This window comes from Anomaloglossus baeobatrachus, chromosome 1 (genome assembly GCF_048569485.1).
Source record: "Anomaloglossus baeobatrachus isolate aAnoBae1 chromosome 1, aAnoBae1.hap1, whole genome shotgun sequence".
Classification (NCBI taxonomy): domain Eukaryota; kingdom Metazoa; phylum Chordata; class Amphibia; order Anura; family Aromobatidae; genus Anomaloglossus; species Anomaloglossus baeobatrachus.
In genome coordinates, this window is record NC_134353.1 from 902449161 (window position 1) to 902470308 (window position 21148).

At 44.6% G+C, this 21148-nt stretch overlaps 1 protein-coding gene across 2 annotated transcripts in view; it reads left to right on the forward strand.

Moving 5' to 3' along the window:
* The first annotated feature begins 1371 nt into the window (after positions 1-1371).
* ZBTB7C (zinc finger and BTB domain containing 7C) overlaps positions 1372-21148 on the forward strand; it is a 288510-nt gene continuing 268733 nt past the window's right edge. For both annotated transcript variants that reach the window (XM_075327284.1, XM_075327271.1), the window contains exon 1: positions 1372-1595. Coding sequence is in view for 1 of the 2 variants with exons in the window: in XM_075327271.1 (XP_075183386.1) it covers positions 1540-1595 (56 nt within the window). In the remaining variant the exon portion in view is untranslated. The remainder of the gene's footprint in view (positions 1596-21148) is intronic.

Consider the following 21148-nt stretch of genomic DNA (forward strand, 5'->3'; position numbering starts at 1 on the left):
ATAACTACTATAATACTGCTCCTATGTACAAGAATATAACTACTATAATACTGCTCCTATGTACAAGAATATAACTACTATAATACTGCCCCTATGTACAAGAATATAACTACTATAATACTGCTCCTATCCCAAGAATATAACTACTATAATACTGCTCCGATGTACAAGAATATAGCTACTATAATACTGCCCCTATGTACAAGAATATAACCGCTATAATACTGCCCCTATGTACAAGAATATAACCGCTATAATACTGCTCTGATGTATAAGAATATAACTACTATAATACTGCCCCCTATGTACAAGAATATAACTACTTTAATACTGCTCCTATGTACAAGAATATAACTACTATAATACTGCCCTTATGTATAAGAATATAACTACTATAATACTGCCCTTATGTATAAGAATATAACTACTATAATACTGCTCCTATCCCAAGAATATAACACTGCTCCGATGTACAAGAATATAATTACTATAATACTGCCCTATAAGTACAAGAATATAACTGTTATAATACTGCTCTTATGTACAGAATATAACCGCTATAATACTGCTCTGATGTACAAGAATATAACTACAATAATACTGTCAGATATTTGAATGAATGATTTTCTGATAAATAATCCTGGTATCCGTGCTTCTCAGTAATTTGGTTGTTTACATGTTAATCCCGGTTCTTTCTTCCTCAGGATTATAACGTAACTTTTTACCGCCGCAGCGAATATAATAATCTGTGAATTTCTGAATAAGCTTCCCCATAACCGGGTTAGTTTAAGAGGAAATCTGCCGCACTGGTTAATTTACATGGCTGCGGTTTGAAGTTTTCATTAGCATGCCAAGTTAAAGGGCGACGTGGGAGCTTTATAGGGGAATAATCCTATGTATTTATTACGCCGGTGTCTTTCCTAAGGGTGTGAGCATTACTCAGCTCCTTGCTTGCAGGGATAAATTCAGGCAGCTGGGAATAAGGAGACGCTGAAATCCACATTATTTCTGTGAGATGATTACAGAGTATGGCCAGAGAAGAAATAAAAAGCACCTCAGGTAGCGCACCTTCCTGGAGGGGGTGACTGTGGGGGTCACCTTCCTGGCGCCTGGGGGGCCACCGGTGTCACTTTTAATGAAAATAAGTGTGAGAGATGGAATAGTAGAGAGGAAATACAGTAAGTGGGAGGAGAGGAGGGCTTGGGGGAAATAAAGAAGATATATAGATGGAGGCTGGGAGTGCAGGGGAGAGGGCAGCATGGAGATCTGTGGGGGATGAGCCAAGAGTCAAGGCGGTGAGGGACAGACAGAAAAAAAGAAGTGAGACGAAAAAAAAGCAAGCATGGGAGGGGGCAGAAGGGAAAGGACATACAGGGGAGGGGGAGACACAGAGCGATGAGCAGCCAGGGACAGCCAGACTGAGATCAAGGAGGCTCAAGCCATGTCCAAGGAGGTAGACAGTGAGACAGCCAGACTCCTCAGCCCCTCAGCAAGCCAAGACAAGAAGAGGAGGCACCGAAGACGCTGCATCTCCTGTGTATGCTGTCATCAGCAGCTGCACATCTAGAGCTGGAGCAGACAGCCTGGCAGCAGAGGTGAGGCTCATCCAGGCCACTCATTATGCGGGGGGCTTGTGCTCTGGACACTGGGGGGCTTCCAACTGTTCTTGTATTCTGCTGTACTATAAAGTTATTGTATGTCTGCAGGAAGTTGAGGTGTCTAACATTCAGGGGGGTGTGATGCGGGCAGGGTGACCTGGGGGAGAACTTTATCTGGGTGTGAAATGATGGAGAGCATTGTGAGCACCTGTCTGTATATATATATATATATATATATATATATATATATATATGTATATATATATATATATATATATATATATATATATATATATAGGGATGTGGCAAGAGTGTATCCTGTTGCATCTCTCATTATAGTGGTTTTCTCTAGGAATTGGTAGAAGATTTAGAAATGGTAGAAATGGTGTAGATATGGATCGATGAAGGAGCGGGGAAAGTCAACTTATGGTGGAAGTTATTGTCGGAATCGTCATATTCTGGTTAGTGTATGTGTATATATATATGTACATAGGCTTATAGGCTTAAAGACATATATATATATATATATATATATATATATTATACCATAGAAACAAGCTGTGATTGTCATCATATTGTGTATGATAGTACAATAGACGGTCAGAAAGTCATCCAAACTCACCTACAGGAGGGCAGCAATCTTTCAAAAACAGAAAATGAGAAATAGACGGATAGATAGATAAAGGGATAAATAGAGGGATAATTAGACGGATAGATAGATGGATAGATAGATGGATAGATAGATAGATAGATAGAGGGATAGATAGATAGATAGATAGATAGATAGATAGATAGATAGATAGATAGAAAGAGGGATAGATAGATAAATGTATAATAGAGTGATAGATAGATCGATAGATAGAATGATTAATAGATGGATTGTTATAGATATATAGATAGATAGAGGGATAGATAGAGAGATAGATAGATGGGGGATAGATAGAGGGATAGATGGGGGATAGATAGATAGATAGATGGGGGATATATAGATAGAGGGATAGATAGAGGGATAGATAGATAGATAGATAGAGGGATAGATAGAGGGATAGATGGGGGATAGATAGATACATAGATAGATGGGGGATAGATAGATAGAGGGATAGATAGATAGATAGAGGGATAGATGGGGGATAGATAGATAGAGGGATAGATAGATAAATAGATAGATAGATGGGGGATAGATAGATAGAGGGATAGATAGATAGATAGAGGGATAGATAGATGGATAGATAGATAGAGGGATAGATAGAGGGATAGATAAATAGATAGATAGATGGGGGATAGATAGATAGAGGGATAGATAGATAGATAGATAGATAGATAGATAGATAGAAAGAGGGATAGATAGATAAATGTATAATAGAGTGATAGATAGATCGATAGATAGAATGATTAATAGATGGATTGTTATAGATATATAGATAGATAGAGGGATAGATAGAGAGATAGATAGATGGGGGATAGATAGAGGGATAGATGGGGGATAGATAGATAGATGGGGGATATATAGATAGAGGGATAGATAGAGGGATAGATAGATAGATAGATAGATAGAGGGATAGATAGATAGATGGATAGATAGATAGAGGGATAGATAAATGGATGGATAGATAGAGGGATAGATAGAGGGATAGATAGAGGGATAGATGGGGGATAGATAGATAGAGGGATAGATAGATAGATAGATAGATGGGGGATAGATAGATAGATAGATAGAGGGATAGATGGGGGATAGATAGATAGAGGGATAGATAGATAAATAGATAGATAGATAGAGGGATAGATAGATAGATAGAGGGATAGATGGGGGATAGATAGAGGGATAGATAGATAGATAGATAGATGGGGGATAGATAGATAGATGGGGATAGACTGATGGATAAATAGATACATAATTACTAGCGGGATAGATAGAGGGATAATAGATTGGGATAAATAGACGAATGGAAGGATAGTTATAGATGGATAGATAAATATGAGATAGGTAGATAGATGGCAGGATGGATGGATAGATAAACACAAGTGATGAGCAAATAGAAACTATTCGTGTTTGGATTATTTTTAAGAAATCCCAAAGGACTATTCCAGTATTTGTCACTAATAATGAATGTAATGCAAAACACTGGGGAACCCGAGCATTGTTCATATAATGACGAATACTGGAATAGTAGCTGATAATCTCTAATCAAGAGTGATAAAAAAAGCACAGAGTTTCAGGCATTCAGGTCCTTTTACCTACCAGACCACAGCATAAATCATTCCAAAAACAATGATAAATAGATAGATAGAGGGATAGATGGATAGATAGATAGAGGGATAGATAGATAGATAGATAGATAGATAGATAGAGGATAGATAGAGGGATAGATAGATAGATAGATAGAGGGATAGATGGATAGATAGATAGATGGATAGATAGATAGATAGAGGGATAGATAGATAGAGGGATAGATAGATAGATAGATAGATAGATAGATAGATAGAGGGATAGATAGATAGATAGATAGATAGATAGATAGAGGGATAGATAGATAGATAGATAGAGGGATAGAGGGATAGATAGATAGATAGATAGATAGAGGGATAGATAGATAGAGGGATAGATAGATAGAGGGATAGATAGATAGATAGATAGATAGATAGATAGATAGATAGAGGGATAGATAGATAGAGGGATAGATAGATAGAGGGATAGATAGATAGATAGATAGATAGAGGGATAGATAGATAGAGGGATAGATAGATAGATAGATAGAGGGATAGATAGAGGGGTAGATAGAGGGATAGATAGATAGAGGGATAGATAGATAGATAGATAGATAGATAGATAGATAGATAGATAGATAGATAGATAGAGGGATAGATAGAGGGGTAGATAGATAGATAGATAGATAGATAGAGGGATAGATAGATAGAGGGATAGATAGATAGATAGATAGATAGATAGAGGGATAGATAGAGGGGTAGATAGAGGGATAGATAGATAAGATAGATGGATAGATAGAGGGATAGATAGATAGAGGGATAGATAGATAGAGGGATAGATAGATAGATAGATAGATAGATAGATAGATAGAGGGATAGATAGATAGAGGGATAGATAGATAGATAGATAGATAGAGGGATAGATAGAGGGGTAGATAGATAGATAGATAGAGGGATAGATAGATAGAGGGATAGATAGATAGATAGATAGATAGATAGATAGAGGGATAGATAGATAGATAGATAGAGGGATAGATAGAGGGGTAGATAGAGGGATAGATAGATAAGATAGATGGATAGATAGAGGGATAGATAGATAGAGGGATAGATAGATAGATAGATAGAGGGATAGATAGATAGATAGATAGATAGATAGAGGGATAGATAGATAGAGGGATAGATAGATAGATAGATAGATAGAGGGATAGATAGAGGGGTAGATAGATAGATAGATAGAGGGATAGATAGATAGAGGGATAGATAGATAGATAGATAGATAGATAGATAGATAGATAGAGGGATAGATAGAGGGATAGATAGAGGGATAGATAGAGGGATAGATAGAGGGATAGATAGATAGATAGAGGGATAGATAGAGGGATAGATAGAGGGATAGGTAGAGGGATAGATAGATAGATAGAGGGATAGATAGATAGATAGAGGGTACATATGATGATAACACAATGAGTAATTACGACTTTTCTTGTATTACCTTGTTGTGCTCATATTTCTCAAGGCTGTTTTTTTTTTAATAATGTTCTAACTTGGGTAAAAAAAAGTGCAGTCTGCACCATATAAATGTTCAAACATAGTCTTGTTCGTATTTTCAAAATCTGTATATGCCTGGTGGTCTAAGTAAACAAAATAGTTTGCAAAACTATCATTGATAATCTCAGGAGGCAATATTCCTGTGGTGTTCTAGGTCACTTCTGGTTTAGGTCCCTCGTGGTCTAGGTCCCTGGTGGTCTAGGTGCCTGGTGGTCTAGGTCCCTAGTGGTTTAGGTGCCTGGTGGTCCAGGTCCCTGGTGGTCTAGAAATGGGGAATATGTTTTTGGACATAATTTAGTGTAACAGGACATCAGAGCCACAGTATGAAATGCTGTATGTTGAAGGTAGCACAGGTGAGTTTTCTACTGGTGATAAGTGTCTTATTACCTGGGGTTTCACCAGTGAAATTTCCATCAGTTTTAAAATTGGGACTTTTATTATCAGGGGAATAACTACACTAGGTGCTGGGGGTGCAATCACCTCCGCCCTGGAGCCTTGGCAGCTCAAAAAGTCCCTTTTGCTTATATAAAAAAGCCAATGCTATTAAAGACTTGCTATAATTGGGGGCCCCATTGGAGCCTTTGCTTTGGGACTCATGAGCTTCCACTTACGCCTCTGCTTATGCACCTTGTTTGAATGAAGCTTAAATCCAGCATGAACGTGTATGCACTGGCGGAGAAAGCCGAGCACTGTCCGGCTCATAGCTAGCATAGCCCTGCTCCTCTCATGCATGGGACAGGGGAATGGTTCCTACTATTATGTGGACAACCAGTGGTAACCAGAGCTATTCTCCCAGTCTTATCTAATGCCAGCAGTGACTGTTCTACTGACTCCTAGAGGGGCGCACTGGCTCAGTGGGTGCTCATCTAATCCTGCCTATGCAGAGCGCACCAAATGAGAGTTCACAATTTGCATAAGAAGTGACTAAAATAACAAGGCTCAGTATGATTAATTAAGCTTTGTTATCTCAGTATGTTAAGTTAATACTATAATACTAGGGCTAGGATTAGTGCTAGGGCTAATACTATAATACTAGGGCTAGGGTTAGTGCTAGGGTTAATACTATAATGATAGGGTTAGGGCTAGGGCTAGTGTTGAGGTGCTAGGATTAGTGCTTAGGCTAATACTATAATACTAAGGCTTGGGTTAGGGCTAGGGTTATTACTGTAATACTAGGGCTAGGATTAGTGCTAGGGTTAGTGCTAGGATTAGTGTTAGGATTAATACTGTACTACTATGGTTAGGGCTAGGATTAGTGCTAGGGTTAGTGCAAGGGTTAATACTATAATACTAGGGTTAGTGCTAGGGTTAATACTAGGGCTAGGGTTAGTGCTAGGGTTAATACTAGGGCTAGGGTTAGTGCTAGGGTTAATACTAGGGCTAGGGTAAGTGCTAGGGTTGATACTGTAATACTAGGGCTGGGGTTAGTGCTAGGGTTAATACTAGGCCTATGGTTAGTGCTAGGGTTAATACTAGGGCTAGGGTTAATGCTAGGCTTAATACTACGGCTAAGGTTAGTGCTACACTTAATACTAGGGTTAGTGCTAGGGTTAATCCTGTAATGCTAGGACTAGGGTTAGTGCTAGGCTTAATACTAGGGTTAGTGCTAGGCTTAATACTAGGGTTAGTGCTAGGCTTAATACTAGGGTTAGTGCTAGGCTTAATACTAGGGCTAGTTTTAATGCTATGGTTAATACTAGGGCTAGGGTTAATGATAAGCTTAATACTACAGCTAGGGTTAGTGCTAGGCTTAATACTAGTGCTAGGGTTAATGCTAGGCTTAATATTAAGGCTAGGGTTAGTGCTCGGGTTAATACTAGGGCTAGAGTTAGTTAGGATTAATCCTGTAATACTAGGACTATAGTTAGTGCTAGGCTTAGGATGGAGTTAGTAAGAGGATTAGGGTATTAAGAGGGTGACATGAAAAATGTAATAAAAAGTTAAAAATTATAACAATACATAGAGTCTGAGCAGCTAATAAATTAATGAAGTGTTGAATCATGCACTGCACAGAATTCCATATTGTGGGAATTCATTAAGAACAAGCCAGGCCATTGTATAATGTTTTATTTAGAATTTTATGTTGATTTTTTTTGTCAGATTTCAGAAAAAGCAAAAAAAATAAATCAGAAGTTCAAAGGGCAAATTACAAGTACATCATTATTGTCTTAAAATACCATTGATCTGCTTGTGAGATAAGGCGTCCAGTACTGAACTTGTGGAAGGGTTTCAGTGAGGGCCACAAGGAGGTACCAAATAGCTGCTGGCAATCAACACGGCTGCTGGCAATCACCACTATGTCACGGCGTAGAATATACTGGAAAAACTTAAATGTTTTGAAATTTTGAATTTATATTGTTAATATGTGTGAGCCTACTCGCTGACAGTTTCTTAATGGCATCAGTTTTTTTTTTCAATAATGTAGAGGTAAAAAACAAAAACAGTAAAGAAAATTCACTACAAAAATGATGGATTTCCAACTTCAGACCTGATAATTAAGCGATCACCCAGCAGCAGTCAAGTAGAAGATGAAATATGGTAAAAAGTGTTCACTTTGCCGCAGCGATTCCATAGGGGAAATCAAGAATCGCTCAAGTCACATTCATACATTTTTGACGAACCCATTGAACAGATGCCATTTTAACCTGTTGATGACAGATGTGTTAAACAGATGGGTGACAGTGAGATCCATCACTCACGAAATATGACATATGTTTAATGGCTGCTTCATGAAAAGTTAAGAAAACGTTAAATGGATGCCATTGTAGTCTATGGGTGATGGCTGTCAGCTATTAGTCACAGAGGATTGTCCGGCTACAAATGGAGAAAAACTTTAAATGCAAGAAGTATTAGGTGTGTATTGTGTTTGAGGCTATTTCAGCTAATTCATAAAACTATTCACTGGCAGAAAGCAGAGATCTTGAAAATGGTGAGGAAATCAAGCTCAATAAAACAATTCATTTAATTATCGTAATTTCTTTTTTTAAATTATCAAATACTGCAAAAAAAAAATTCCAGTAATTTGGTACTTTGGTAAAAAAAAGAAACATACATTTTATGCCCCTTTCCCCTTGGTGTATAACATCCAGCCCATTGCCCCCGGTGTATAACATCCGGCCCATTGCCCCCAGTGTATAACATCAAGCCCATTGCTCCGGTGTATAACGTCCAGCCTATTGCCCCCGGTGTATAACATCCAGCCCATTGCCCCCGGTGTATAACATCCGGCCCATTGCCCCCAGTGTATAACATCAAGCCCATTGCTCCGGTGTATAACGTCCAGCCCATTGCCCCCGGTGTATAACATCCAGCCCATTGCCCCCGGTGTATAACATCCGGCCCATTGCCCCCAGTGTATAACATCAAGCCCATTGCTCCGGTGTATAACGTCCAGCCCATTGCCCCCGGTGTATAACATCCAGCCCATTGCCCCCGGTGTATAACATCCGGCCCATTGCCCCCAGTGTATAACATCAAGCCCATTGCTCCGGTGTATAACATCCAGCCCATTGCCCCCAGTGTATAACATCAAGCCCATTGCCCCTGGTGTATAACATCCGGCCCATTGCCCCCCGGTGTATAACATCCAGCCCATTGCCCCCGGTGTATAACATCAAGCCCATTGCTCCGGTGTATAACGTCCAGCCCATTGCCCCCGTTGTATAACATCCAGTCCATTGCCCCCGGTGTATAACATCCGGCCCATTGCCCCCACTGTATAACATCAAGCCCATTGCTCCGGTGTATAACATCCAGCCCATTGCCCCCGGTGTATAACATCCAGCCCATTGCTCCGGTGTATAACATCCAGCCCATTGCCCCCGGTGTATAACATCCAGCCCATTGCTCCAGTGTATAACATCCGGCCCATTGCCCCCGGTGTATAACATCCAGCCCATTGCTCCGGTGTATAATGTGCTGCCCTGGCAAAACCAGGGTGTCACAGAGGTCTGCATCCATGTTTTGGTGCAGATCTCACACTCCCTTGGGGAGTTTCCAGACAAACACACACCAGCCAAGCAGGCCCCACTCGCCCCCTCCTCAGGAAAATGGGAGGGGGGAGAGGGGAGTTTGGTGAGAGCAGAGTTTGAGCTGCGGTCAGTCTGCTGGAGGGGAGAAGTCAGGGAGAAGCTCCCGTGGGGAGCTGGGAGAAAAACACCCGAATTACACACACGGGTGTAGGACCCGTCCTCACAGCAGCCGGCCGTGGGCACCAGTTACCAGCAACTTGGTGAAATTCTGGACTCGTGTCAGTTATTGCTTATACTGCGAGTACTCCTGCACCACCCGGTCCAAGCCGTGGACTGCACCCGTTACTCCCCAATCCATCACACCGGGGTCCCGGGACATCAACACCCTACCCGTTGAGGGAAAATCACTACCTTGCTGCCCATTACCATCCCCGGGATCCTGTGACCGGCAGCGGCGGTGCTCCATTACCTCACCGCACACCACGGGTGGCATCACGGAACATACAAATCTCCCCTGTATATAATGCCCCTTTTCGTTGTGGTGCCTGGGATCACAGACCGGGTCTCGCCACCGTGATACCTCCAGAAGCGACCCCTTGGCCCGGATCTGAGTACCCCCTATCCCTGGGCGACACAATAACATCCGGCCCATTGCCCCCGGTGTATAGCATCTAGCCCATTGCTCCGGTGTATAACATCCGGCCCATTGCCCCCAGTGTATAACATCCAGCCCATTGCTCCGGTGTATAACATCCGGCCCATTGCCCCAGGTGTATGACATTTATCCCCTTTGCTTCAGGTGTATAAATAACATCCAGCCCCTTGCCCCCAGTGTATAACATCTGGCCCCTCGCTCCCGATGTACAACCATTCAGCACTGTTGCCCCAGTGTATAAAATTTGGCCTCTCGCCCTGGTATATAACATCCTGCCCCTTTGCCCCCGGTGTATAACATCTGGCCCCTTGAACCCGATGTATAACATCCGGCCGCTCTCCCCTGGTGTATAACACCCGGCCCATTTGCTCTCAATGTATAACATCCATCCCTTCCCCTCCAGTGTACTGTATTCTACCCCTCACCCCCGGTGTACAAAATCCGAATCCTCACCCCTGGAGTACAACATCCAACTAGGGATGAGTGATGCCGAATGGTAAAGTTCGGGGGTCGTACAAGACACCGGGTATCCAAGTCTCAAGTCTTAATAAAAAGTCAGCGTTTGGGTTCTGTTCGTATGCTAATAAAGTTTGTTGAAAGGCTGAAGTGCAGTTAATCAACAAGTTTTATCGCATGCAGAAGATACTTGTATACTGCTGTGAACAATAAAGAAAAAATTAATGACGTGGGGTCCCCCCTATTTTTGATAACCACTGCAAGAAAAGCAGACAGCTGTGGGCTGGTATTATCAAGCTGGGGAGGCTCATGGTTATTAGATCCTTCCCAGCCTAAAAATAGCAGCCCTCAGCTGCCATAGATGTGGCGCACCCATTAGATGCTCCAATTCTGGCGTTTTGCCAGCTAATTCTGATTGCCTGGTGCATTGGTAATTAGGGTAATGCTTTTGGGGTTGATGCTAGCTATGAGTTGACAGCTGGCATCAAGCCCAGGGGTTAGTAATGGAGAGGTGTCTATCAGACACCCCTGCTACTAACCCAGCAAGGGTACAGTTAGAAAACACACATAGGAAAAACTAGTTTATTTGAATAAAGACTCCCCCACACTGCCCCTGTCATGGTTCCACCGCCCCATCCACATGGCAAGGGACGGAGCCTTCTCTCGGGCCTCACTTCCGAAGCTTGGATGATTTAAATTCTGTCATCTCTGGTGAACCAGCGCCGGCTAAAAGCTTAGCACTGATTGCTGGTCCCTGTGTTTCCTGATCCGTCCTTCCCCTGTACTCTGTCTGTGTTCCGTCCCACCTCCTTCCTTCTCACAATAGCCCCAGTTGTTCCACCTTCTCCTACCTCCCCACTCGGTTGCTTCCTATGGTACTGACCTCGGCCTGACCTCGACCTCGCTTTTGCTCGTTCCTCCAGTCTTCCTTCTCACCGTACTGTGTATGACCTGGCCTGCCTGACCATCCCCGCACACCCCATGGCCTCTGTATTCTGGCTGACTCTGCAGGGCAGTGCTTCAGCACACACTGTGTGTCCACCTCCATGCTGATTAAGCTCTGTGTAGTGTCTTTTCCTGCAGGGGTCCAGCTCCCCCTGGTGGTAGCCTGACACCCTCGTTCACCAATTTATTAATGAAAAAGAAATCCTCGAAGACTTAATCCCATGGTGTAATGTCACACAACGCCCAATGATTGGAGCCATACATGAGCTGTCAGGTAAATTACTGATGCACCTGGGCACCTTATTCCTGCTGCACTTTATATACTATTGATTTATCTATTTCTTCTACATATACCTGATCACCTGTTGCCCTATGTCTGGCCACATTCATTCTAGGAACTATGATGAGACCTTCAGATATGTGAATCTAATATATAAAGCTGAATGTGTATGTGTGTCTGTGTGTATGTATGTGTGTGTGTGTGTGTGTGTGTGTGTGTGTGTGTGTGTGTGTGTCTGTGTGTGTGTGTGTGTGTGTGTGTGTGTGTGTGTGTCTGTGTGTGTGTGTGTGTGTGTGTGTATGTCCGGGATTGTCATCTGCATATCGCAGCTACAGCGACAAAATTTTGCACACTCACACGTCTGGACCCCGAGAGCATCATAGGCTATTTTGTGAGGCGAAATTTTAACCCCACGCGTTCCAATTTACCAATCAATTTTGCCCCTATCTACATAATAGGGAAAAAGTGAAACGAAAAGTGTATCCGCACCGTCGCATTTACAATCACGAAATTTTGCACAGACACCTCATGTGACCCAGGGAACGTCGTAGACTATGTTTTGACAGGAAAATATAACCCTGCGTTTTACAGTTACGCTCCAAAAAAACATGCCTCCATTAAAGTAAATGATACCTGGAACTACAGGTTATTATTAGGAGCTGTGAGTGGTTGCTATAGGAACAAAAGACATTCATAGTGTAAGAAGCTTATATGTGAGGTAATAAGATGTCGGTGGGGAGACGGATAGAGAGAGACAGACAGAGAGACAGACAGGGAAAGAGACAGAGAGATAGAGACAGACCTGGAAAGAGACAGACCTGGAAAGAGACAGATGGGGAAAGAGACAGACAGACATGCAGACAGGGACAGAGACAGGCAGACAGGGAAGGAGGAGACAGCCAGAGAGATAGACAAAGATAGATGGGGAAAGACACAGACCTTGATATAGGCAGACGGGGAAAGAGACAGACAGAGACAGGCAGACAGGGAAAGAGACAGAAAGGAAAAAAAAGAGACAGGGAGACAGACTGGGAAAGAGACAGACCTGGGAAAGAGACAGACCTGGAAAGAGACAGATGAGGAAAGAAACAGAGAGAGACATACAAAGAAAGAGACAGACAGAGACAGGCAGATGGGGAAAGAGACAGATGGAGAAAGACAGACGGGGAAAGAGACAGACGGAGAAAGACAGACGGGGAAAGAGACAGACGAGGAAAGAGACAGACGGGGAAAGAGACAGACGGGGCAAGAGACAGACCTGGAAAGAGACAGACCTGGAAAGAGACAGACCTGGAAAGAGACAGACCTGGAAAGAGACAGACCTGGAAAGAGACAGACGGAGCACATTACTTGGCCAATTTAGTTAAATCTGTGCGGAATATCTGTGGTGTTGAAATATATGTTGTGAAATGCTTCTATTAGCTTAGTTTTTGCCTTTTAATAATTACATTTCTATCTATTTGTTTTGTGGTTTTTGTGTGCAGAATACATTTTTGTTAATACATTCTATTTTGTTAACAGCAGCTATTAACCCGGGCGAAGCCGGGTAGTGCAGCTAGTATTTACTATATCTGTTCCATAGGAAACAGGCTTTAATTTGGTCATTTTGTTATGCCTACACGGCATTAGTTACCATTCATTTATTAATGTCATTCTGTGTGCTCCTATGTGTCCCTCATGGCAGAGGCACTGCTTTGTTCCTTTTATCTAATATTTTGCATAAAGAAGTTATTGTACAATTATTGTTCACTTCATTTTTACAAGGTTTTACCACCAAAATCTTGTAGACTAATTTTTCAATGAGTAAAATGATCCAACATCACATATCTTTGGGTGATAGAAGTTTACAAATCTTTGATCTCAGTATCTGGTGTGACCCCCTTGTGCGGCAATAACTGCATCTAAACATTGTTGATAAGTCCTGCACATCGGCTGTCTTGCTAGGTACCGGGAAGTACCAAGCGAATGTCGAAAGGGAATGGAAGGGAAACGCTGTGTCTAGGGAAAGGGAAGATGGTGACCCCTGACCGAACCTACTACTTGTCCCTGGGGTCCTACCTACACCAATGAATACTGACAGCAGGAACAATATAAAGTCAGGGAGCATTCTGCGCAGCCAAACACTGTGACCTTCTATTGCCAGAAACCACATGACTGTCTGTCACCAGTGACACACTCCTGACATCGGCTTGGAGGAATTTTAGTGTATTTCTCCCTACAAAACAGCTTTACCTCAATTATGATGGGGTTTTTTCCCATGATCCACTCGCTTTACGTCCTTCCACAATATTTCTATAGGATTACGGTGAGGACTTTGATTTTATATTGTCTTGCTGCATGACCTACGGTTTCTTGTGATTCAACTCATGGTAGAAAGATGCCATGAAAAATTTTCCTTTAGAATTCGCTGATTTCCACAGACGGTATCAGGATTTTATGCTGTAATGCAGTATTTTTCTTTCTCCAAACATAACGGTTTTCATTTAAACAAAAAAAAGCCAAATTTGGTTCTCATCTGTCCACAAACGCTGCTCCTGTAGCCTCCTGACTTGTCCATGTGATCTTTAGCAAACTGCAGATGGGCAGCAGTGTTCTTAACTGTCACGGGTATGACATGGTAACCAGGAGTAAGGGCACCTAGACTGGCCCTCAGATTAGGGACCCTATACTGTCCCTTATTCCAGAGGTAGGCTTGATGGTAGCCAAGTCTGGACCGCTAGCATAGCCCTAACTCCTAAGCAGCCCTGGTCTTAACACCCCCAGGGAGGGCTGGGACAGGAGTAATGAATCCCACAAATAGCAACAGGGGAAAAGGCAGTACGTGCTCAGGGAGAAATAATGTACAGGGAGGAAATAAACAAGCAACAAGGATATTTCCACTGCATACAACAACTCACCAACAAATGGGTCACCATGCACAAGGACTGATAACGCTGGAGCAAAGCTAGAGCTATCTTCGGCATGTGAGGTTAGGTTCCACCATTTTTTATATGGTGGAGGTGGCTGTGATAGGATGTCAGCATCCTGTGGCCCCAGCAAGAATTCACCAGCCAACAGGAATTAACTCCTTCTAAACCAAAGACCAGAGAGCACTAAACAGTCGACGCCTGGCTCTGGCTGAGAAAATAAAAAGCATTAAGTTGCCTGCCAGACTTTGCAATGTGAGCAGAGTCTAGAGTCGCCATGACATTAACATTAGCAAATGTGAGAGAGGCCTTTAGTTGATTAGAGGTTACCTTGGGTTTCTTGGTGACTTTGTGTACGGTTACACTTTTTGCACTTGAAGGGATTTTTATGTGTGGATCACTCCAGGGTAGCTGTAATAATGGTAATTAATTTCCTCCACTTGTACACAATCTGTCTGACTGTGGATTGGTAGAGTCTAAACAACTTTAGAGTTGGTTTTATAACTAATGATGAGCGAGTTTCGCAATACTAGGATTTGCGATACTTGTAACGAGTACTGTCTAATACTCGTGTATACATTCTGAATTGTGTGTGCAATGCAAGTCAATGGGGAAAACTCGCAATAAAATGAGTTAAGGGGGCTTTACACGGTAGCGATATCGCTAGCAATTTCTAGCGATAGCGACCGTGTAAGTACCCGCCCCCGTCGCGCATGCGATTGTTTGTGATCGCTGCCGTAGCGAACATTATCGCTCCGGTAGCGTCACATGTACTTACCTGGTCGGCGGCATCGCTGTGACTGCCGAACAATCCCTCCTTCAAGGGGGAGGGACGTTCGGCATCACAGCGGCGTCACCGCAACGTCACTAAGCGGCCGGCCAATCAAAGCAGAGGGGCGGAGATGAGCAGGACGTAACATCCCGCCCACCTCCTTCCTTCCTCATTGTGGCAGGTAAGGAGACGGTCCTCGCTCCTGCGGTGTCACACATAGCGATGTGTGCTGCCGCATGAGCGATGAACCACAACGCTAAACAACCATTACCGATTTTTTACTTTGGGACGACCTCTCCATGGTGAACGATTTTCACCATTTTTGAGGTCGCCTAAGGTCGCTGGTAAGTATTACACGCTGCGATATCGTTAATGACGCCGGATGTGCGTCACTAACAACTTGACCCCGGCGACCAAACATTAACGATATCGTAGCGTGTAAAGCCCCATTAATCCAAATGCCGCACTATTTGCTAATGGCACGAATAGTACTGAATTTGGGTTACTTGTTACATTGCGAGTTTTCTCCATTGTACATGCTATTCGGAATGCATACACGAGTATTAGACAGTACTCGTTACAAGTATCGCAAATCCGAGTATTGCGAAACTTGCTCATCATTATTTATAACCTTTTCCAGCTTGATAAGTTCTAACAACTTCTGAGATCCTCAAAAATCTCCTTTATTCGTCCGTGATACACTCAAACAAGCATATGTTATGGAAGTCAAACTTTGATAGATCCACCCTGTTCTTAAAAAAACAGGTCACACACTCATATAGTGCCTTGCGAAAGTATTCGGCTCCGTTGAATTTTTCAACCTTTTCCCACATTTCAGGCTTCAAACATAAAGATAAAAATGTTAATGCTATGGTGAAGAATCAACAACAAGTGGGACACAATTGTGAAATTGAACAAAATTTATTGCTTATTTTAAACTTTTTTAAAAAATAAATATCTGAAAATTGGGGCGTGCAATATTATTCATCCCCTTTACTTTCAGTGCAGCAAACTCACTCCAGAAGTTCATTGAGGATCTCTGAATGATCCAATGTTGTCCTAAATGACTGATGATGATAAATATAATCCCCTGTGTGTAATCAAGTCTCCGTATAAATGCACCTGCTCTGTGATAGTCTCAGAGAACATCATGAAGACCAAGGAACACAACAGGCAGGACCGTGAGACTGTTGTGGAGAAGTTTAAAGCCGGATTTGGTTACAAAAAGATTTCCAAAATTTTAAACATCCCAAGAAGCACTGTGCAAGAGATCATACTGAACTGGAAGGAGTATCATACCACTGCAAATCTACCAAGACCCGGCCGTCCATCCAAACTTTCATCTCACACAAAGAGAAGACTGATCAGAGATGCAGCCAAGAGGCCCATGATCACTCTGGATGAACTGCAGAGATCTACAGCTGAGGTGGGAGAGTCTGTCCATAGGACAACAATCAGTCGTACACTGCACAAATCTGCCTTTATGGAAGAGTGGCAAAAAGAAAGCCATTTCTCAAAGATATCTGTAGCAGCTAGGGATATGGGGTTCTCGGTTCTGGGCAGTGTCTCTATTGGGAATGTCACGGTGGTGGCCGTTACCCGGTTCCGTGCCCTGGGCCCTTTTTGTAATGGGGATATTTACAGGTGATTTGTGAATCAGTTATTCGTGACGCCACTTGCGGTGTTGCGGCTAAGTGTAGGGAGCCGCCGCTGCAGAATGTCTCTACTGGGTCTGATGGTATGCAGCTAATATGGTAGTCCCTCCGCAAGTAGGGTATTGCCCCAGCGGGTGTATGATGTGGTGGGCGTTGGAAGAAGGAGTCCAGACAGGTATTCAGTGCAACTGGTTTACTCACTTTTCGAGTGTTAACTGGTTGCCCGAGGCCGACTGGTTTCGCCTCCAGGTCCCCTTTGTCCCGTGCCAGTCTAGTTCTCTGGTACCTTCTTCCCCTGCACCTGTTTCTGGTAAATGGGTCCCCGTGGTATGGAACACTGGGGGTCCCCAGTTTGTAGTTTGTCCACCTCTGTCCACCTGGTAGTAGCGTGAACCCTGTGGGGTTGGAGTCTCTGGTCCTGTCCCCGGCTCACTCTTTGCTACTGAGTCTTCGGATTTTTTAGGGTCAGCAAGGTCCTTGATGGTCCCCTTTGCTGTGCAGATGTTAACAGGTCGGCTTGAAGCTCTTTCCTGTCCTAGGGTCCTGTACCCCGTCGGTGCGTAGTTCCGGGAGTATTCCACCATACTCCACCGGCAACTACTTCTCCTGGGTACCAGGTCACCGTCAACCCGAGTCAGGGAGTCACTTCACTTCCACCTTCACACTTCCACAGTCAACTCTGAACTAACTACTCTCTACAGTCTGCCCCTCCCACCTGGTCAACTAGTGGACTGGAGTGGCTCCACCTCTAGGCGGCAATCCATGGTCCCACAATAGCTAGGTACCATGTTATGGGGGATTGCTGGGGAAAACTGGTATTGCCTGGGTTTTTGGTGTTAGCAGGACTGGGGTACCTAAGGGGGTAGGCCCTGCATCCTGGTGGGGATTTAGAACCTTGTAGCACCCTGATGGTCTCAGGGGCGCTACATATCCATAAAAATTGTTGTTTAAAGTTTGCCACAAGCCACCTGGGAGACACACCAAACATGTGGAAGAAGGTTCTCTGGGTCAGATAAAACCAAAATCAAACTATTTGGGCATAATGCCAAACGATATGTTTGGCGTAAAAGCATCACAGCTCATCACCCTGAACACACCATCCCCACTGTCAAACATGGTGGTGGCAGCATCATGGTTTGGGCCTGCTTTTCTTGAGCAGGGACAGGGAAGATGGTTAAAATTGATGTTTAAAAGTTTAAAATAAGCAATACATTTCGTTCAACTTCACAATTGTGTCCCACTTGTTGTTGATTCTTCACCAGAACATTAACATTTTTATCTTTATGTTTGAAGCCTGAAATGTTGGAAAAGGTTGAAAAATTCAAAGGGGCCTGAATACTTTCGCAAGGCACTGTATATAACCAGTGAGTGCACTCTTGGCATATAGGAAATAGAAGCAGTGTGCGTGTATATAGTTAGTGTGGTGTCATTAGTGGGTACAGTCTGTGTATATAGTTAGTGTTATCGATGGGTGCAGTGTTATAGGGGATGTATACAGCGCAGTGATGGGAGGTTCTTTCATCCAGGGCAATAGATCACTTTTCTTCCTTGGTGCTATATTTACTGTTATTACCCAGGCTAAGGTAAATTACTTTTTGCCCCCCTGGCTCTCGTCTGGCAGGACACATGCCCCCCTGGCTCTCATCTGGCAGGGCACATGCCCCCCTGGCTCTCATCTGGCAGGGCACATGCCCCCCTGGCTCTCATCTGGCAGGGCACATGCCCCCCTGGCTCTCATCTGGCAGGGCACATGCCCCCCTGGCTCTCATCTGGCAGGGCACATGCCCCCCTGGCTCTCGTCTGGCAGGGCACATGCCCCCCCTGGCTCTCATCTGGCAGGGCACATGCCCCCCTGGCTCTCATCTGGCAGGGCACATGCCCCCCTGGCTCTCGTCTGTTGGGGCACATGCCCCCCTGGCTCTCGTCTGGCAGGGCACATGCCCCCCCTGGCTCTCATCTGGCAGGGCACATGCCCCCCCTGGCTCTCATCTGGCAGGGCACATGCCCCCCCCTGGCTCTCATCTGGCAGGGCACATGCCCCCCCTGGCTCTAATCTGGCAGGGCACATGCCCCCCCTGGCTCTCATCTGGCAGGGCACATGCCCCCCCTGGCTCTCATCTGGCAGGGCACATGCCCCCCCTGGCTCTTATCTGGCAGGGCACATGCCCCCCCCACCCCCCTGGCTCTCATCTGGCAGGGCACATGCCCCCCTGGCTCTCATTTGGCAGGGCACATGCCCCCCCTGGCTCTCATCTGGCAGGGCACATGCCCCCCTGGCTCTCGTCTGTCGGGGCACATGCCCCCCTGGCTCTCGTCTGGCAGGGAACATGCCCCCCCTGGCTCTCATCTGGCAGGGCACATGCCCCCCCTGGCTCTCATCTGGCAGGGCACACGCCCCCCCTGGCTCTCATCTGGCAGGGCACATGCCCCCCCTGGCTCTCATCTGGCAGGGCACATGCCCCCCCTGGCTCTCATCTGGCAGGGCACATGCCCCCCTGGCTCTTATCTGGCAGGGCACATGCCCCCCCCACCCCCCTGGCTCTCATCTGGCAGGGCACATGCCCCCCTGGCTCTCATCTGGCAGGGCACACGCCCCCCCTGGCTCTCATCTGGCAGGGCACATGCCCCCCTGGCTCTCATCTGGCAGGGCACATGCCCCCCTGGCTCTCATCTGGCAGGGCACATGCCCCATCCCTCGCCGCAGGCTGTATACAGGCGAGGTATACAGTGAGTGCAGCCTGTGCACCTGACTCGGGGGATGTTTGCTTCCTCTTCCTCCTTCTTCTTCCCCCCTTCCTTTGGCTCAGCCTGGTGCAGAGGATCCGAGTCCTGCCCTTTGAAGCTGATGCTTTTATTGAAACCGCAAGAAGTATTTTTAGGAGACTGCTGTTAGCTTCCTGGGGAGACATCACTTTGGAGGGGTAGAGACGAGGCACAATTAACCTCTTTACTGCCGAGCTCAGTGGTAACAAACAGGTCTGCGCTCATTACTGTGGGTCTGCGGGATTTACAGCTTCTGTTGCCTTTAGGGCTTTTTCCTAATGATGTCTCATGTTTTTTATGGTTATAGAAGTGGTGCGTTCATCCTCTACCCTGCAACTATAGACGCTCACAGCGAGGACATTCAATAGCATACGCTGCTCATATATAGCCCTAATGCTCAGTGCGTTATGTATATCACCTACAGACTTCACCGTGAGGTTCAAGGTCAACTCCATCAGAATAGCTAAAGGATTGAGCATGTTAACATCCAACATGTCTGATCTTCATCTCCCAACACCTACCTGTGGGGAAATTTCAAGATACCCCCATGCACATTAGTCATGTGGAGAGGTGAATAAGCCGCTATCAGACACCTCCTGAGGTGGTCAAGTAGAGCTAAAGGATTGAGCATGTTATCATCCAACATGTCTGATCTTTATCTTCTCCACATCTATCTGTGGGGAAACTCAAGATACCCCCATGCACATTAGTCATGTGGAGAGGTGAATAAGCCGCTATCAGACACCTCCTGAGGTGGTCAAGTAGAGCTAAAGGATTGAGCATGTTAACATCCAACATGTCTGATCTTTATTTCCTCAACACCTGCCTGTGGGGAAAACTCAAGATACCACCATGTACATTAGTAATGGGGAGAGGTGAATAAGCTGCTATCATCAGACACCTCCTATGGTGGCCAAGTAGATCTAAAGGATTGAGCATATTATCATCCAACATGTCTGATCTTTATCTTCTCCACATCTACCTGTGGGGAAACTCAAGATACCCCCAAGCACATTAGTCATGTGGAGAGGTGACAACTCCTACGCTATCAGACAACTCCTATGGTGGCTTATCTCCAAGTAGATCTAAAGGATTGAGCATGTTAACATCCAACATGTCTGATCCTCATCACCCCAACAGCTACCTGTGGTGAAAACTCAATATACCCCCATGCTCATTTGTCAGGTGGTTGTACCAAAAGTGACAGGTTTGGTTGATATTAAAGGGGTTCTCTGAGACTTAAACATTGATGACCTATGCTTTCAATAACACCGTCACCCCAATCAATAAACTTTTCCACAATACAGATTTCCACTGATCTAATGTCTTGTGTTGATTGACCCAAACAAGTCTCTTCTTTTTTTTGCGGTCTTCAGTAGTGGCTTCTTTGCAGC